The sequence below is a fragment of the Cuculus canorus genome, chromosome 1, assembly GCF_017976375.1.
Source record: "Cuculus canorus isolate bCucCan1 chromosome 1, bCucCan1.pri, whole genome shotgun sequence".
Classification (NCBI taxonomy): Eukaryota; Metazoa; Chordata; class Aves; order Cuculiformes; family Cuculidae; genus Cuculus; species Cuculus canorus.
In genome coordinates this window covers 111,312,071-111,331,756 of record NC_071401.1, presented here as the reverse complement: position 1 = coordinate 111,331,756, position 19,686 = coordinate 111,312,071, and the positions used below count along the sequence as shown (strand labels likewise).

General features: G+C 38.8%; 1 protein-coding gene across 1 annotated transcript in view; it reads left to right on the top strand.

Annotated features, from left to right (window-relative positions):
- Window positions 1-19,686, top strand: part of CRYBG3 (crystallin beta-gamma domain containing 3) — a 94,773-nt gene that overhangs the window by 13,592 nt on the left and 61,495 nt on the right. The window contains exons 2-3 of the mRNA XM_054080455.1: window positions 1,409-1,487; window positions 13,737-14,173. Of these exons, the coding sequence (XP_053936430.1) occupies window positions 1,409-1,487; window positions 13,737-14,173 (516 nt within the window). The remainder of the gene's footprint in view (window positions 1-1,408; window positions 1,488-13,736; window positions 14,174-19,686) is intronic.

Here is a 19,686-nt window from a genome sequence, read left to right as displayed (position 1 = left end):
ATCTGAAAGTACATGGTTTTCAACTTGAAAAGATCTGTAAAAGAGGAAGGAGCTGTTCTTTTGATATATCTGAAAAGTCCTGAAAGATCTTGAAGAACTGAGTTGTTGGAGAGTTCTGTTCTCATTTTTCCTCAGGGAGTGTTGTCTCTGAGCAGCTGAGATGGAAACTAACATTTAGTCAGACTGGCTTTTGTATTTTGTATGTATATCAACATATATTTAACTTGGATGCCTAATCTACAGTAGGAAGGCAACCTTTCTTTTCAGAAGCCTTACTGAAATAGGCTTGCCTGTGGTTAAATCAGTAATAGTAGGAGTACCAGTACATCTAAATCCTTTCTCCAAATCCTGGCAGAATTGCAGCAAAATGCAAATAATTATCTTTTATTTTTTATTTACACAGCTTTTAATTAATCTCTTCTTTCAAATTCAGAAATAAGGGCTTCTGCATTTGCATTTAGCACAGCTAAATTTCTAAAATTGATTAAGTTTTTCTGAAGTGATTACAACTTCATTGCAATACTGAGGATTTCTTATGCAATATTTGGTATGAAGTTATTTTTCTTCAGCTCATGATAAGCAATGCAAGAAGTGATGTACATTATTAACATCCTCTAATGTTTTCCGTGATACATCTTTGCTTTTAAGTTGTATGTAGCGTAAAGATCTTGACTAAAATGTTCTCTGCTGGATTGCATTTAAGGATTGTTTTAAGAATTGGGGAAGAAAGGGAGCAGGGAAATGGCTCCCTTCATTCCAAAGATGGGCTATGGAGAAAATTTTGATCAAATTAAATTGGCAATAAGGACATACTTCCTACTTTAACTGGAACAGCGGGTGTTGTCTTCGCAATAACAACATGCCTGTCAATCCCTTTCTAAAATTTCTTCTGAATTTGCCTGCAGATAGGTGTATTCAGTGAAGATCTGTTAAATGTGGTAGCGGCGATTTGAGATGATTCAGTCTGCTCTGGGTATGTTCCACTCAGTCACAGTCCTCAGTATAAGGAATTGGGGTACCTTCTAGCTGCCAAGTGTGCTACATAGTGCTATGGCAATGAATGCTGCCATAGTAGATGAGTAATCAACTATAGTATTTGTTTTCCAGCAGAAAATAATATATATGCATGGAAAGCTTGGCTGAAAAGTTGTGTGCCGTTTCCCAGTGCTTGAGTTGAAAAACCTCTGTATGAGTTGAAACAGGTGTTTTGCTTCCATCTTCAGCTTTTTGGGGCACGGCTTTTTCAGTTGCAGTATCTGCACAATAGGGGCTATGATTTGGGAAATATGTTCTTTTCTCCTTTTAAGTTAATATTCTTTTGTGTCTAAATTGAATGATACTACCTTGGCTCTCAGGTAGATTTGAATAATGCAGATCCTCAGTGTTACAAAATATCTTTGTTTTTCAGTTCGGAAAACAAAGGGAGTGAAGCCATAAATTTAAAGAGCAGCCAAAAAGAAAGCACAACTCTGCCGGCACATCTGAAGGTATGATTTTTTATTTACTAATATTTCGTTGAGCTAAAGCTTGCTACCTCTGCTTGTGACTACTTGCTGCTGTTCTGATGTTAGATGTATTACTGCACTGCGATGTAGCACTTGGTTGCCATATTCTGGGTTAGGGTCCATTACGCAAGGGCACTAATACACTGCAGAAGGCAGAAGACCTGTCTGTGGTTCACATTCTTGAAACAAAATTAATATTTTCGCTTACACTGAAGAACTGGGAATCTAACACTAATTCTGCATGCAGTTAGGCAGTGAAGAAGTAAGCTAGTTTTTTATTATAAGACAATAGTTTCAGCCATTCCTCTAAAGCACCATTTCTATGTTATTTATGAATATCTAACCAGCAAGTGTTTACCTGCCTGAAGGTCTGCTAGTTTCCAATCAAAACAGTGAAAGATCTTTCTACTGAAATTCGTATGCATGTCGGTTGTCCTTTACCAGTGTTACCCATGTTAATCATGCTTGTCTTGTCCTGTAAGCATTTTACTGCAAAAAAAAAAAAAAGACATGCTTCTTTGTGATTAGGGCTTTCTCCTATGTCACTTGACACAAAGTGTTGGTTGCATATAAAGTTGTGTTTATATTTAGTCAAGTATCATAAATAATTATGTATAGGACAGGGCATGGTAATAGCAGCTGTCTTTGCTGCTGTCATATTATTCCCCACACAGAGCATTTTAGCGAGCCGTTCACTAACCACTTTTTGCTTGGTTTTTGTTCCTTTTCCTAGTTGTTTTAGTTTAATGCAGGTAATATTTTTGGCTTCTTCCCAAAAGGGCCTTGACTGGTCTGCCAGATTTACTTGGGGAGGCAGTAGGCTTCTTAACATGCTGAATCGGAGCTTTCTATCCTGTATTGCATTTATTGAGCACTAGTGGTATATGAAGAAGGACGTGGTCTTCCTGTATGGCCTACAGTCCCTGTGTAGTTGCATTTTTAGTATCTAGGAGACAGTTTGTTTGAGCTTTGCCGAAGGTGGAGAAAGATTGTAGTTGCCTCTGCGAAGACCTGGCTCAGTCCAGCAGTTATATTGGCTCAACAACTCTATGTTGCATGTAGTTTGTCTCCATCAAGGTGGGAGACAATGCAGTGACCTTTGCTCAGAAGTCCTGTGGATTTAAGCCAACTCTGTCAGCTCTGAGCTCTGTGAAAATGCTGCTGAATGCCTTCCTGTTACCATAAATCATGGACTATTGATTATGCCTTGAAATGCAAGCAGAAAGGATTCTGATAAAACAGAGATTATCCTATAAAAGAAGCAAAGTTTCTGCGTTTTGAAAAGAAAGGCTATTTTTCTATGTTAGATCAGTGAAAATTCTGAAACGGATCTTCCTTTTGAAGAAGGTTTTGACCGAGGAAAGGGAATCGTTTAACACAGGCGCACAGGAATTGTTTAAAAGGAAGTATAAAGGAGGGCTTGGTCTCAAGGAACAAGCAGAATGTGTAGGTGCGGAGCACAGGAGGCGTAGCAGGTTTAAGTTTCCCAAGAGTGTGTGTTTCTTGTGAAAAACTAAATCTCCTTTACTTTTCTGTTTTAAAAAGTGCAAATTCAGAATCTTTCCTGTTGAATCTAAATTCACTGTGGTAAAGTCTTCTACTCAGAGCTTGTGTTTTTGTAATACTGTACTAAAGGTTTCGTTCCAAATATCTGATCTGTGTCTTTGTCTTGTCATAACTTTTTACTTAATCATATTGTCTTTGACCTATGGTTAGAAGTGTAGAGTGCTACAGTGTACATTATATTATCTTTGAAATAAATCCTAGTGTTTGTATTGCTTAATAAGAAAGGTGGAGTTTTCATATTACTAGAATGTGCTGGCTGTTCAACTACACCAAGAGCTTCCTCTCTAATGTGCTTCCCTCTTTCTTCAGCTGATCAAAAATCTTCTGATACACTTGGAACAGTTTCATGTGCATAGCAATGAGTACTTTTAGCACTATAATTTTATATCTTGTGTGAGCTAAAACAGTGAACTAGTATTTTCTTTAGGAAAAAAAAGGGTTGGTCTCTCCTTGCATTCTGATAACACCACACTGTCTGGTGCCTGATGTTGGCCAAAATAAGCTGTCTTGTGCAAAGAGCTCTAGAATGCAGCCAAACAGTTGGACAGAACTGAGACTGTCTCATTTGAAAAGGATAATTGATGTATGGTATTGAAAGATGTTCCAGTTTTGTTCATTGAATCATAAAGGTTACTGTGGGCCAGAAAAATTTTGTTGTTATGGAAAGTGTACATTGTGAGAAATGTCTAAATCTGTATACCTGCATGGATCTGATTTGGGCAGATTTCCATGCATGTCTGTGTCTCTGAAACATGCTTTTACCGAGTCATTTCAGGTGGATGGTGGCTAAAAGTTGAAGCCGTATTGTGTCTGTCTGTCACCAAGTTAACGAGCTATCATGTGTCTGATAGACTTTACATGTAGACATACATGCTGTGATTTTGTGTATTCTTTGGCTGTCTCGGCATGAGGCCAGAGGCAAAATAGCTGGGGAACTGTAAGTCTCGGATTTAGCAGCAAAGGTCGGACATCTAAATTAGAGTTGACTGGGTGAGTGGAGCTGGGAAACGTGCTGAGCTACAGTAGCTCTTTCGCTCTTCTGATCACTTTAGTTACCAGTTCTGTACTTTACCCCTGCTATTTTTTTCCCTATGATGAAATAGAGGGAGGAAAAGGTATTTTAATGCTCATGAAAATATGAAGCCCAATCTTTCTGTGCCAAGGTGAGTTTATCGGTCATCAGTTGATCACTTTTGAGAAAATATTACCGAAATATATTTGCACTGTCTATTAATTCCTTGCCAGAAAGAATGCCACCGCCCACCGCTCTTTATGTACAGATTTTGTTTTGCTTCTGGTTCTTTGAATTGCTCTTGCTGAGTAAACACTCCGTTTCAGTGATGTGGTTGTTGAACAGATGGTTGTATGGATGTAGACAGTTCTTGAACTTCATGTTTAGTGTACTAAGTATCTGCATTACATAGTGTCCAGTCCATGTTAGTGTATTATTAACCTCACTTTTACCATTACAGGGACTTTGTTTTTATAAGGAATATTGCAACAGTGCTTCCTGCAAAAGTATGTTTCACATACTTTCGCTTTTGGTAATGCCCTTAAAGCAGGGATTTTAAAGCTGGGACATGGGTATTAATTAGTTGGATTGTGCGGAACAGCTACCAAGTAAGCTAACGCTACTACTGTAGCGAGGCACGTGCTGGAGAATGTTGTATTAGTACAGTTTTGAAGAATCACATAATGCTCTTGTTGGACATGCTTGTGGCACGAGTCTAACCTGGCTTCTGCCTGTCTTATCGTGCTATGCTTGTGGCAGCAGAGATAGGTGTTTGGTTTAGTTTCAGTAGTAGTTAATGGCTTAGGTCCCAGGTCGTCCTGTGTAAGGTTTTCATCTAACGGAAGACTTTGCCATGGTAAAGTCACGTGCCTGGCTATCATCCCCAGATTCCTTTGCTGTAGCTGTGGATGGAGGAAAGAGCACATTCTCCCATAACTTGATTTAGGAGGAATTCTTAAGCATCTCAGCAGAGGAGCAACTATGTGACCTCTGTTGGGCAAGTGCAGAAGTTTGAAAAGATAGGTACAAATCCAAGTATTTCAGTAGTAGTAACTATTTTATAATTTGGCCCATGGGCTCAAGCCTGGGTGCCTGTCGCTTAGATTTACCAGAGGCAGTCTCAACCTTCGTAGAAAACACAGGGACAGAAAGTACTACAAAGATTACCTAGTCCACTCCTCTGCCCCAAGGTGAGATCTCTGTATCTACGTCATACCTGTTAGAATTTTGTCTGACTTGCTCTCAGAGACCTCCAGGGATGGAGATCTTGAAGTACTCTGCAACCAGACAACTGTTCTGCCAATTTCATAAAGCTTATAATTAGAAAGTCTTTTTCTTAATATCCTATCTAAAACTTTCTTGCTACAAATGAAACCTGTTGCTAATCGTCCTCTGACAAGTACTCCTGCATACTGTTAACATGGAGAACAGATTATTCTGTAGCCCTGCTTTCTCAAAGGAATTTCATTTCAAGGTTAACATAAAGATGGCTGTATTTAAACAGTAGACACGGTATTAAAATTCGACAAGGATTGCAATTACTTAATAAGATGGAGCCAGATCCTTTTAGGAGTTGCAACAAATAGGCTGAGAGGCAACAGAAGCCAGAACATGGTAAACTCTGATCAAGTAGGTGACTCCTACTGTACTGTAAGAGTGGTCAGATACTGGAAGAGGTTGCCCAAGGAAGCTGCAGAATCTTTACCCCTTGGAAATACTCAAAACGGGGCTGGAAGAAGCCCAGCTCTAACTGGAACTGCTTTGAACAGGAGCTTAGACTGCAGGAGCTTAGACTGCGTGAGCTCCCGAGCCACATTCCTTTCAGCCTAATTTGTTCTGTAATTCTGTCACATCATTTTTCATCTGGTGTGTGAATTCACGTTAAGTTTTAAAGTCCTATGAACTTGCTGCGTACATGCAACTGTTCTTACTGAATAGCACCAATTCTGAATTTAAAAATAGTTTTAAGTTCTACAAAAAGTTAGAAGCCAAAATTAAGCCCAGTATCTTACTTAACCACAAACTTTTCAATAGAGCATGGGTTTTTTTTCATATTCTTATTATTTTGTTTTATATTGTTTTAATTTCATAGGTATGTAATATCTACTAAGCCTGTGTGTGAATGCCTGTTGAATGCCTGTGTCTTAGACCTAGTAATTAGAAATCAAAGAGTGGTATTATTTGTCTTTTGGAAGTCAAGGGAGGTGGGCTATTACTGCCAACTGTGAATTTTTGAAACACCTGAGTTATTTGTAAAAACTGTTGCTGTTGCTGCCACCACAACAATTGAAAGACAAAACCAAAATGTTTTTGTACTTTGCATAGTTGAGATTTCTGTTGTGGAAGCTGAAAGCAGATAATTTTTTCTTCAGCAACAATGTAGACTTTTGTTGAAATGGAATTTTATAGGTGAGTATCTAGCACCTTCTGGTTTCACAGGACACATCATTAAATTAAAGGTTTTAGACTGTGTATGTTCAGGAAGAAATTTCAAGATCATCCTATCTAAAGTCCTGGTAAATTCCTGTGTCATGCTGAAGATTTTGAGAAAGATTCATCCTGAAATGTGCTTCCCTTCTTCAAAGAAGAAAGCTTGAGCAGGGAACATTGTTTCAGGATGGATGAAAAGAAAAATAGGCTTAAACTTTGCTCAGTTCAGCACTGAAAACCACTGAGGAAGCAGAAGAGAAGCAGAATTGTGGTGCCAGATGCTATAGCGTGGCAGCTGAATATGAGTAAGGGTGCAAATCACACTATTTCTTCACATTCCCAGTGTATTGCCTGCTTGTGCACACCTTCTGCATAGAAAAGGTGAATTTCACCTGTATTTTTTTAATTTATCTTCATATTTCAGGGAATTGTCAAATAAAAGAAAATAAAAATTATTTTTGTTTGTGAAATCATTTTCACTAAAAGGCAGTGGAAGTGTACTACTGGGAGAATATAAAGGAAAGAAGAGATATAATGCAGTTTAATTCTGTTCTCTCATACTAGACCTTGTAGTAATACTGCAGTGCTTATACACTGAGGAGTGAGTACCAATTCTTAATCTTTAATCTGAGCTTTACAATAATTTCAGGAAAAAAAATCAGAAGATAGAAATTTTGAAGTAACTCTGCAAATGGTTTAAGAGGTATTTTTTAAATTATAAAGTTCACTTTGTCATTCTAGGGACTTTCGGTGAGTTTATAATTCCCCACAAAGGTGACCTTGCATAAACTTTATTTCAAATTGTACCTCCTTTTTCTCTGCTTTTTTCATTTGAAGTGTTCACCCTTTCGTTTTTGTACTCTCATCAGGGAAGGATGGTTTGAATACTTCTTCAGACTTTAGGAAACACCAGAGTTTCAGAGAATTTTTTTTAGCTTTTCTTTTCTCATCTGACAAAGTAAATCTACATTAAGGACTCCTTGGTGTTTCAAGAATTCAAATAGATAAACAAATTTTTAAAGTCCCAGTGATGAACTTTCAACAGAGATAATTGCCTTTCTGAATGTTAAAGTCATTGAATTAGGATAGGTTTATTTTTACCAATGCAAACCCAACACAGTTTAACTAGAAATCCCATCCTGTTTAACTTTTAACTCCTGATTATGAAGATGCCATGACTTCATTAGTTTTTTAGTTACTTTTGTCTTCAGGGGTTGTCATGACCTGATTTTTTTCATGTCAAAACAAGCAGAGAAAGGAGGATGTGGAAGGAAAACTTCATGGTATGAAAAAAACCAAAATATTCAGGGGTTCAAAGCATTGGTTATTTGTAGAGATACAGAACTCACTTTTAAGTTAAATCTCCTCAAAGCATCACAGCTCTATTTTTTAATCTTTGTGGTTTTTCTTTTCCTGAATATTTAAAAGGTATAATTTAGTTAAGACTGAACAGTTTTTTACAGTGTTGGAACTCCCTTGCATCATCTCTATCACCACTCTAATTACTGGCATAAATAAGAAAAACCCACTTTGACTGTGTATTTTTTAAATCCATTTTTCTCATGAACACTAATAACAGTGGGCTTCTGGAAGTTCTCTGCTTATCATGTATTTCACTGTTTAACAGTCCTTTTCTCTTGAGCTTTTCTTAATACTGTGCCAATGTCCTTAAACAAGTCTTGTTCTTAATCTATGTCTCACTTTATATATTCGTGTGTGTATATATATCTCTGCTGCTTCTTCATTAGGTTTCCACATGTATTGCCTCCTGCTGGTTGAGAATGCCTAACTTTTTTCTACACAGTAGTTGAAAAAACCAAAAGCTTATTCCATGTGTGGATTTAATGTACCTCAACGAGTCCCTGTCATTACAAACAAGTAGAAGAATTATACTGAAGGTGCTTTAGCCTTTCAAATCTGCTAAATAACATGCAGTAGTGACTCATTGTGGGGATGTACTAGTCTGTCAGCAACTGGATTCTGTTTAGCATACAAAATCTGCATACTTCATCACTGTTCAGATTGAATGAGATGCTCATAATTGTTAAATGAAATGCAGCTGTCTTAGCTGTGTTGAAATGTCAAAGCTAAGGCTAGAAACGTGGTTAACTTTTCGGTATTGGAGGTCGCAATGCGTAAATGTGCTACTTTGTGCACCCAGCACTTCAACATGAAACTCTCAAACCACATGCTAGTGCACAGAAATTATGGAACAGTGCTGTAACTGTTTCTCAGATGAATAAATCGAGATGTTTGGGTTAAAGGGCCTGTTTGGAAGTCCCTGAGGTGAGTCAGTGATGACCCTAAAACAGTGGTGGCTGGCCGTCTTCTCTCACGACCACAGGTGAGATGGGGTAGTTAAAGTGCACAAGCACATCCACACGATGCACAGAATGTCCTTCACCAGCAGCTCCTGGCACAGCAGGACAGACAGCCTGTGAGGTCTCCACGCGGCTGTCTGGAGTTTCTGCTTTGTAATGAGCATTCGTTCATGGGGACTGAAATCCAAAATGTCTGGCTCTCGTGGCTGGAAGCTAATTCTTTGTTCACGGAGATCTGTGTTTTAATGCTGTTAATGTTTTCATTTCATTCACTCGTTAGGGCAATAAAAGAGATTGTAGTCTTGGCAGACGGACGTAACCCCTGCTGAATGGGAACCTCTGGCAATTTGAACTTTTGCCACTCAACTGCTGAGAGACGACGGCTACCAGGATGGCTGTTCCCAGCTGGTACTGGAGGCGAGGCAAACCTGGCAAAGCAGTCCCTCTTCAGGGTGCTGTGGCACCACCAGAGCTCCTCTCTGTGCTTTGGAGGGGCTGTTTACACTGGTAGCAAGCCTTGCACCTGACTGTGTAGGTGCAATTAGGCTTTGGGTGTTTGTCTGTGTTGCAGTCAGAAGTGGATTACAGCTTGGAAAACATGCCTAGTCTACTGTCGAATAAATTAGCTCAGATAAGAATCTCTCTTGAGACATGACATCGTGGGCTTGTCTTCCAAGTCCCGTCTGCCAGGCTTCTCTGCAGCACTTGCATGAGCAAGGTGAGGCGGCACTACTTGGCTGCACAGTAGGTAGAGCTTCAATTATCGCTGCAGTCTCTTCAGTTACCTGATTTAAGTCATAATCTTGTTTCACGGTCTGCTGAGCTTCTCCTCTGCACCAGCCCTGTTTCATGTGAGGTCACAGGACCATAGGATAATTCAGGTTGAAGGGACCCCCAGGATCTAGCCTGACCTCCTCCTTAGAGCAAGCCGAGTGTAAGGTCAGGCCAGGTTACCCAGGGCTTGCCCAGTGAAACTTTTGAGTAGGGAGTTGCTAAAGGAATAAAAGCTAATTAAAGCTTTATGAAGCATGTCAGAAGTGGGAAAGGGGAGGGAAGGGGAAGGCTGATGGCCGTCCATGTACAAAACAAGCAGAAAGATGATATACTAAGGCAGGAAAACTTTTTTCCTTGCGTCAACAAGGATCTCAAAGGGGATCTGGCAGGTAGGCTTTCATCCAAAAAACTATTGTTTGCATAATAAGCCTTAGAAACTGTTCAGAGTGCTGTGACACTGGAAGAGGATATGGGTTTTGTTATTTGGGGGGGGGGGGGTGTGTGTTAAAAAAAGGCAATGGCATAATGTGTAACTAGTACAAGAGTCATTGGTATCCTTCCAGTGTTGCGAATATCAAACTGCTCAGTCCTAATTGTGGCACAGATCAACCTGCTCTGTTGAGGTCACCTAAAGGCCTTGACTATTGAAAACTGGTGGGATGTACCAGGGAAGGGATTGCTTTGAATATACAATATGCCCTACGCCCTTGCTTTTTTGTCCTGAGCATTTGCTCTGGGAGTTTCTGTCAGAGATAAGTGTGGAGAAAAGTCATGGGAAGTAATAAGTGAAAGTTATCTCGATGCTGCCTCATGGAATTGACGTTGTACTGCTGTGTTCATCAGGCGCTTGTGCCTAAAGGCTCCTGCTGTGTTAAGGGCTTATTGGCCTTACAGATCATGTGCTTTTGTCTCAGTAATTCAAATATGGCATTATCTTAGAATACAAACTTTAAAATCTGTAGCAGGAACAGTTTTGTTTGTAGAATGCCTAAACAGTCCTTCAAACTTTGGATTGAGATTTTATGGGAAAATGAAAAAACACCAGTAACTCATACTGTCTTTTATAGCAAAGGCAAAGTGGAGCAGGAGGGAGAATATGTAGAGAGCAGGATAGATTGTACCAAAGGGAAGAAAGAAGGATTTGCATAGCTTCTGTGTTGGGACTTAATATCCACATATATTTTCAAGTAAACACAGTGTAAATGTTCTCCAGGGCTTTTTATATGCAGCACGCTATTTATGGTTAAAGGTATGGAAGGACCCTTTCATATTAAAACTTCCTGTTCTTTTGATTCACTAGAAGTTAAGTAGAGAAAGGAAGATTAAAGAGGAAGGGAAGTCTAAATAGATTTCTGTTTCTGGAAACGGAGACTACAAAACAGCTTTTCATGCAGGGCATGAATTATGCTTACAAATAAGCAGCACAGACTTTACAAGTGTTATGTCTCAGAGCTGCTGGGGGAAGAATTTCACATGTAGAGATTTAGCCATATTTGAAGTCTCAGTTCCTAATACGAAAAAAATCACTAGTTCCTGAATACAAATGACTTGAAAGAAAGAAAAACCCAACAGAAAACCCACGAAACCTCTGCCCAAATGAACAACAAAACCCAAGCAACAACAAAAAAAAAAAAAACAACAAAATCCCATGATACTAAACTGGTGACAAGTATAGAATGTACTATTTTCTTTTACAGTTAATGCATTTAACATCGTACATATTGTAGTAATTAATGTAAATATGGAGCCTATAATGCTTATATCTGTAGACAGTAAGATTTGTTTGCGCTTCCTGCGTTGAGATGCTCTTTTAAATCTGATGAATTTGTGTGAATAATACTTATCACAGAACAAAGGAGAAATGTCCTCCCACCATTAAAAATCAAAACCTGGTGTTAAAGAATGCTGAGGAATTAATCAAATTGAAGGAAGAAACTATGACAGCAGAACTTGGAGATCGATTATGATAAATCATTCATGTATTACCATATTTTGGAAATAATTTCTTTTCTTGTTTCTGTTTTGTATTTCCTTATGCAAAGCACTTCATTCCTATGAGATAAAGTTATTTGTTAGAGATATTCATCCCAGGTTTGCATGTTACTTCCATAGTTTGCCTAGTAGTGAAGATACCAGCCAGCACCGTGGTACAGCTCTAAGCAGCACCGTTGTCTTCATTTTCAGGAGTGGTTTTAGGTAGAGTTGACTTGTAAAGTAGTAAATCTCTGAATACTATAAAGGTGTTTGCACCCCTTTCTGGGACATCAGCAATTGTTTAGTGCAGTACGTAGGGAAGCAGGTAGGATTTGTCACAGGTGGGATGAAAAAAGGCTAGAGTTTGACTTAACCTGCTTTTGAAAGTTTACTTGAAAGTTTACTTAAGATTTTAATGTGCTTGTTTAAGTGTCTTGCCTGTTTGAAAACAATAGCTGTTGTATGGCATTCTCAGGAAATATTAGCATAATTCAGTTTCTATCCTCACATAAACAATTCAATTTTTAACACACACATCTGATTATTTTAACGAATTGCATCTACTCTTTGTATGAAAAAGGTGAAAAAATATTGCCTGAACAGTAAAGACCACCGATGTGGTATCACCAAGTTTAACTTAGAATTTTTTAAGGAATTGGTGTTCTCCAAGGATTAAACTGTGTTCCTTAAAACACTTTTTTCGTCATTAACATGATTCTAGGTGGACTAGTAGCAAAGAATCATGCTTACTTGAAACATATATCTTCGAGTTGAAATAGGATTAGTGCCCTAATGAAAATAGTAGCTTTCTGCTCACATTGGATGGGTAGGTGTTATCTAATTAGAAACAATTATCCAAAGGTATTGTTGATACAAGGAGAATTTGCATAGAACTTATAGTTCGTGTTGTCCTTTCCCACTCCTCTTGAGCAGAATGGATTTCATCTAAGAAAAGCTGGGATAACTTTATTCTGTTGCAATAAACTGGATTGAAGCAGGGTTTGGAATTAAAAAGATTGTGCTGTAAAGACAAAATAAGCATCAGTAGCATATGGCACCCAGCAGAAAAGGTGAAAACGGGAGGAAGCCCCCCAGAAAAATTTAGTTCAGGGGAAAAGACATTGATGGGTTGTGAAGCCGGAAAATTGGTTACATGTGGTGAAGCCTACCAGTGAAGTTGCATCATGTTTTTGGGGCAGGTGGTCTTGGCAAAAGTACCATGGGCTTGGGTAGCGGTTCTTGGATCTGTAAGAGAAGCTGACACCAGTTGGTGAGGAACAGAACTTATCTTTCCCCTGAGGGCAAGTGCTCAGCTGAGTTGGGTGAAGAAATGAAGAGGTGGTTTAAATGAGGTGAAGCCCTGCCTAATTATTTTCAGTTAGCTGAAAGGCAGTTCAGAAGGTCATAGGTGCAGGGGTAATGGTGTAGAGGGCTTTGGTTGCATGGGAAACTCTGCAGTTTGAGCATGGTAGACTACAGAGCTGTGTGAGACTACAAACCCGTTTGGAAGCAGAGCTGTACAGTTAATTGCTTTTGGAGTTCAAGGAAAGCTGGCCAAAGGGTGCAGCATGGGATTGCTAAGGAGAGCAGGTAGGATTAATTTCTGGCGCATGAGTTGAGTTAGGAACAGAATTTGTATGAAACTCATTCTACTGTTTTTTCACAAGTGCAGGTTGACCTACATTTAACACGATGATATTTGTGTTATGCTGTGGTTTCTTCTGTATATTTGCAAGCTGAAAACTGCTCATCTGGCAAGTGCCTATTTGTTTGTGAAGCTGTGCTTTTTGAGCAAATTAGTCTGAAGTGTGAAATACTGTGCCTTGCACCTTCCTTGGGTTTGGGTTTTGTTTTTTTTCCTGCCAGTTGAAGCAGTAGTTCTGCTTCTTCTTCATCTGTCATTCTGTACTTTACTTTCACAGGAGCAGCTTTGTGAGTCTTCTAGCCTGTCTATCCTTTTTGGCTTTTTGTAGAACAGGGACCTTTTTACTACAAAAAAAGAGAGCGTAGGGCTTTGATCTTAAAATAAATTTTTAAACAAAAGATTTCCTGAAAGAAATACAATGCATGGGAGCAAATTAAAAGTAAGGAATTTGAGAACATTGGAAAATCACAGGAAACCTCATCTTTATATGCTTCTTGTATTTATCTTAGGTTTGTCAAAATGAAGAGAAGAACCATTCCACTGAAGAACTCAGCAAATCTGAAATCCAGGAGGAGCTGAAAAAGGCAAATAGCCTTCCTAGTTTGATTCGTGGAATCAAAACAGCAGATAAAGACAAGCAACCCCGAGAAGGTTTTTTTCATTTTCTTGGAAGCTTGTTTAATATTGCAACAAAGTCTTCTCTGGTAGAATCTAAACCGCCTACCTTCCAAAATGAACCCAATGGACATGAAAAGGATTTACAGAACACAAATACCCTTCCAGAGGACATGCAGCCAAAGCGTCCAAAAATTGAAGACGCTATCTATTCTACAGCTAGTACTAAAGAGGATTCTGTAAATAAAGGTGAAGCCATCTTAAATAATATTGGGAAAGATATCTCACAGGATCCGCAAGGAGACTGGAAACTACCTGCAGGTGCACAAAAGTAAGTTCTATAATTCAGTATTAAATATGTTAATGTTTGTTCATATGTGTGTATGTGTCCACAGAACAACCTTGACTAAGCTCTGCTGACTGTATGACAAATGACTGTCATTTCCAAAGCTGTTTGGAGTGTCTCTGACTTGACTTTGTGCTAAACTCTAGAAGCAACTACCTTAAATAAATGAGAAGAAGTCAACTGCAACAAAATATAACTTTAAAGAAGGCTTTATAGAAGTCTCCCGACTATGGGTAAATCCACTGTAGGTCAGTGTAAGTGTTAAGAGAGTTTAAGGATGTGTCATTTAGAAATACTTCCAGTATTGTAGAGCTTATTTCCATCCATATTGTGGGCTAAATAAAGATTTGAGCTTTTTATAGCTCACTAGTTCAGTGGTTTTACTTTTGCAAGTAAGGTTTCCTCATTTTTAAATTATCTTTCCTGGTTAGTTTGACTTGGTGATTTTTGCTTCTGTCTTTTCTTTCCCCTTGTTCTTCGGGGTTTTCCTGTAATGTGAACAAGGTTATATAAAATACCCAATTATCCTAAATATGGAACACCCTTAACAGTCCTGTAGTATTTCCAAAAAAGATTTCCAAAAAAATGGTGCCAAGGGCAACAATGTTTGTTTGAGAGTATAGAAGCGGAAACATTGGCTGTGGTCCACACCGTATATTACAAAGTCTTTCTGGCTGTGGCATAAACATAGGTGCTAGCATTAAGAAAACGTTTGTAGCTGTTATGCTGAATATTTGACTGTATGCAGGTCGGTACAGCAGAGGTTTTGAGTTGGCTGTGTATGTATGCCTGTGGTATTTGTGCAGGTTTTGATAGGTGTGTAGAATATGGACTTGTCCACAGGCAATGAATCCGGAAGTAATACATATGCAGATTTTCAATAATGCCCAGGATATTTATTTAAAATTTAAGCCAAAAGTAATGATTTGAGGTGACCAGTAATTCTGTCATGGTACTCCTTCTTGTATTGTAGAATGGGAGTAGGAGGATATACTGAGAAGTAACACCTTTTTTTTAATTTTAATTTTAAAACTCATTTGAATTGCACTTGGTATATTTATCTGTGGCATTTTAAATGTTTTACCTCCGTATAGGAGGTCACAGGTTGTCAAAATAGCTGCTTAGTGAATTTCACTTCCATACTGGAGATATCTTCAGCATTCTGTCCTTATTTGTTGTTCAGTAGACTAATGATTAGAGGTGTCTATCAATAATCTTCATATTATAAATGTAATGGATGATCAGGATATGAAGAGGGGAATGTAATACATGTTCAGGCTGGCTTAAGATTGTATTTCCACCACCAAAATACAGTACTGCTAGTAATGAAGAATAATAGTAGTTGTGCTCTCTTGAGTAATCTGGTTTCATCTGTGACGTGGCTGCCTCGTTTTTATTCCACGTTCTTATCATAGTAGCATCCATCTGACTGATGCTTTTTTTCAAACTGCGTGTTGCAACCCTGCACCACGAACCGCTTCATAGATTGATACCGAAGAAATTTTCTCCTCCCCTTAGTTGTTACCTGGAGAGATCTAGGAGCATTATGTTGTTCAGTCTAGTTCTGTACAAACTGTGTCTTTCTTAAAACCTGTTACACAGGCTGGCTTGCTGCATCAGGCTCTTGCTGCTATTTGCTGTTCGGGTTGTATACTCTGGAAACGGGCAGGTGAGTTGCATGCCGTGTTGCCAGGGGCTATGCAGACGCATAAGAAAGGCCATTCCTTGCCTGAAAGAGAGCTTAGTCAAAGGACAATAGACTTCAATAGATCTTTTTAAACTTCTTGTTAATTCATCTCCAGAACAATGCGTATTCATAAGTTTGGCATTAATAAAAGCTTACAGAGTTAGGAATGTGTGGCTATTAACTCACTGAAGTGACCTTCTTGCTCAACTCAAGTATTTTTGAGTTATTTTAGTTTTCTTGGAATGAAAGTTGCAGTAGGCATTTTCAATTGACCGTATTTTCACATTGCCCTGTATTGTTAGATAACCTATGAAAGTCAGCGTAGATTTTTTCTCTCTAGGGTTTTCTCAGTATAGTTTATCTGTCTTCTGGTCAAGCAAGCTTATAAAAGTGTGTGTTGCGAGATTGGAGGTCAGGGTAAGTTGGTCTGTATACAGAATGAAGTTTTTTTCCATGGAAAGTTACTGTTTTTTAAATAGAAGAAAAAAAGTGGGGTTTTTTTTTTTGCTGTAGCTGTTGTAAAATTGGGCAAATGTTAAATCAGTCATTTTTCTTTTAAACTCATTCTCAAAGCATAGTGTACATTCTGCCCTTTTTGGCTCAGAATGCAAGCAAGTTAGACAGGCTCTGTATAACTTCTGTGTATGTTTTTCTTTGCTTGACTACACAATGTAAACTGTTTCTGAGGCAATTAGTAAAGAGAAATTGAAATGACAATGCAGAAGCAAAGGTTTGCACTGTTTACCTTTAAAAAGTTTGAATTGAGTTTACCTCTCTTTTTCTATTATAGAAGTGATTAGGCTGCGTTTGTTCTGTTTTGGTTTATAAAGGCTTATAGGGGAACTTTAAGCAGTTTTTTTATCTTCAGTACTAGCTAGCTGCTTTACTAAATATTGACTAACTGGTATTCACTTAGCATAGTTACACTGTAAAAATGCTCCTGATTGCTGATGGTTGGCTAGGTAGATTTATAGAACTACTAAGAAGTAGTTGGAAGTGAGTGCTGAAAGCACATGAATAAAGTAGCACAAAGGAGCAGGAAGATCTTTGGATATCATGAACAGAAGGGATGGTGTGAATGTGGTCTTTTGCTCATCTCTTGAAGACTGGGTCCCAAGACATGCTACTGATCCGTATAAATTCAAAAGTACTATTGATTGTTGTGTTAAACTGCAATTTTGGCATTTAATGTAGAGGCAAATTGGAGCTGAAGGCTTTGCGAATCCTGAAGACCACTGGGTTATGAATCTCATAACTATTTCTTTTGTCATGAGGAACACTTTAATTTTCTTTAACTCTAAACTACTGTTAAATATTAAATGAGAGGTTATCTGTGGTTAGGGAAGAGGTTGCAATGATAAGTGGAAGAATGATAGTTGTTACGTTCCATAATCCCCAATAGAGTTATTTAAAAGAACCCAAACCATCTTTCAGAATTAAAATACCTGCCAAATGGTTTCAGATGCCTCTACCTAGACAGCTTCGTTAACCTTATGTCCTTAAAGCAGTATTTTGCAAAATACAAGGAAATCGGACTGCTCTGACCTGTAGACTGAGGTTAATTTTGCCCTCAGTGGGAGGCCTGGCACTTGGTAAAGACTCAAGTTTCTGGGCCTTGAGCCAAGGGAAGTGGAATTCATGAGCTCAGTCTGTGGACTACATGTTCGTGAGGGACAAAATGCGTAGGTCTCATTATTCCTCCATTACCCTGGCTGGTTGTTTCAGAGGTAATTGTACCTGAAGCACTTCGGCTCCTTTAATCCAGACAGTAGCAAATGGTAAAGGAGGAGCACAGAGGACAAAACCACAGTAAATTTGGCAAAGTCTCTAGACACCAATTACTGGGGACAGTAATATAATAATTGCAGCTCTAAGTTGGCCAAGTCTCCAGTTACTGCATCCCTTAGTCTTCCGTTTGTCTGGGGTGGTTAAAGGTTTTCTTGCCATTGAGAAGTGAAGCAAGCAGTTGGGCTTGCAGTGTTCTATAAAAGGTTAATGGTGAAGGGATGAGATCAGTAAAATATAAAATACAGTTTTAAAGTAATGCTTATTCAGCTGTAAGTGGAAAAGAAAAATGCAAAGTGAGGTATTTGTTACTAAGTGTAGAAAAACTTCTTTCTTAAGTTAAGATCGCAACTTTTGTGTAGGACAGCCCCCAGTGGCAAAGGGGTAAGTATAACAGTGACAAGTCTGTTTAGTTTTAGCCTTTGCACTCCTCCTTAGTGATGTTAAAACCCAACCTTTAACTGATGAAATAAGCCCTAATATAAAAATATGGAACAGTGGGCATGCACTTCACCTAATTTCTCATCACTGAAAGTCTACAAGAGAAAGACCAAGATTTCATAAAGTAGGTGACAAATATAAAACAAGGCTTGGCCCCCATTATCTTTTTTCCTAGAATGTAAAATTATGTCACTTACACATATATTGCCTTTCACTAACAAGCAATGATTTGGCTTCAAAATTGAGGCTGTTTCTCTAAGACTCCTGAGAATAAATTTTCTGCAGTACATAGGTGCCATCTTCTCAGGAATACACATTCTGGCAGTACTCTCTACAGGTGATTGAGGACACTATTGTGACAATTTCTTTTCCTTTTTTTTTTTTTGCCCCCCCCGGAAAAAAAAATTGAGTAATGACCAAGATCTGTTCTATTAACTGCTTGCTGTTTGCCTATCTTCTAGTAGACTTTTTTTTTTGTTTTGTAATATCCTTTAAGAATAAGTGGATGTTATGTATAGTGACATGCGAAACAATAGTACTTGTGAAACTGCATGGCTTGTTCTGGAGTTCAGCAAGAAGCCTCGCTGCATTGCTCAATAAATTTGGTGACATGAAAATCAAAATTGTACTTTGATTTTGGTTCCTCCTCCTTTACCACTTGCCACTGTCTGGCTTAAAGGAGCAGAAGCCCTTTAGGTACAATTAGTTTAGTGAGAGCGCTGCAAGCTATTTCTTTCAGAAGGGAGGTAGCCTTGAAGAGGGACAAGTTTCAGACCATTTATGGTACTACTATGTTATACATTGTTGGATTTTCAGAGGGTTTTAGGATCTTTTATTATTTTAAAGTCTAGTAAACCTGTTGATATACATCTGATTGCATAGTATTTCCCTTCTTAGTAGTCTGAAAAATCATGTCCTTTCATTTTGCTCTGCTAGTAACGTATCTGGTAAAATCCTTGTGATCTATATGGTTAGAATCGTAGAATCATAGAATAGTTTGGGTTGGAAGGGACCTTAAAGATCATGTAGTTCCAACTTCCCTGCCATGGGCTGGGGACATCCCACTAAATCAAACTGCTCAAGGCCCTATCCAACCTGGCCTTGAACACCTCCAGGGATGGGACAGCCACAACCTCCCTGGGCAACCTGTGCCAGCATCTCACCACTCTCATAGTGAAGAATTTCTTCCTAATATCTAGTCTAAATCTGCCTCTCTCCAGTTTGTACCCATTACCCCTAGTCCTATCCCCACAAGCCTTTATGAATAGCCCCTCTCCAGCTTTCCTATAGGCCCCCTTCAGGTACTGGAAGGTCACTATAAGGTCTCTGAGCCTTCTCCAGGCTGAACAACCCCAACTCTCTCAGCCTGTCCTTGTAGGGAAGGTGCTCCAGCCCTCTGATCATCTTTGTAGCCCTCCTCTGGACCCATTCCAACAACTCCGTATCCTTCTTACGTTGAGGATTACAGAACTGGACGCAGTATTCCAGATGAGGTCTCAGGAGAAAGGAATAGAGGGACAGAATCACTTCCCTTGACCTGCTGGCCACACTTCTTTTGATGCAGCCGAGGATACGGTTGGCCTTC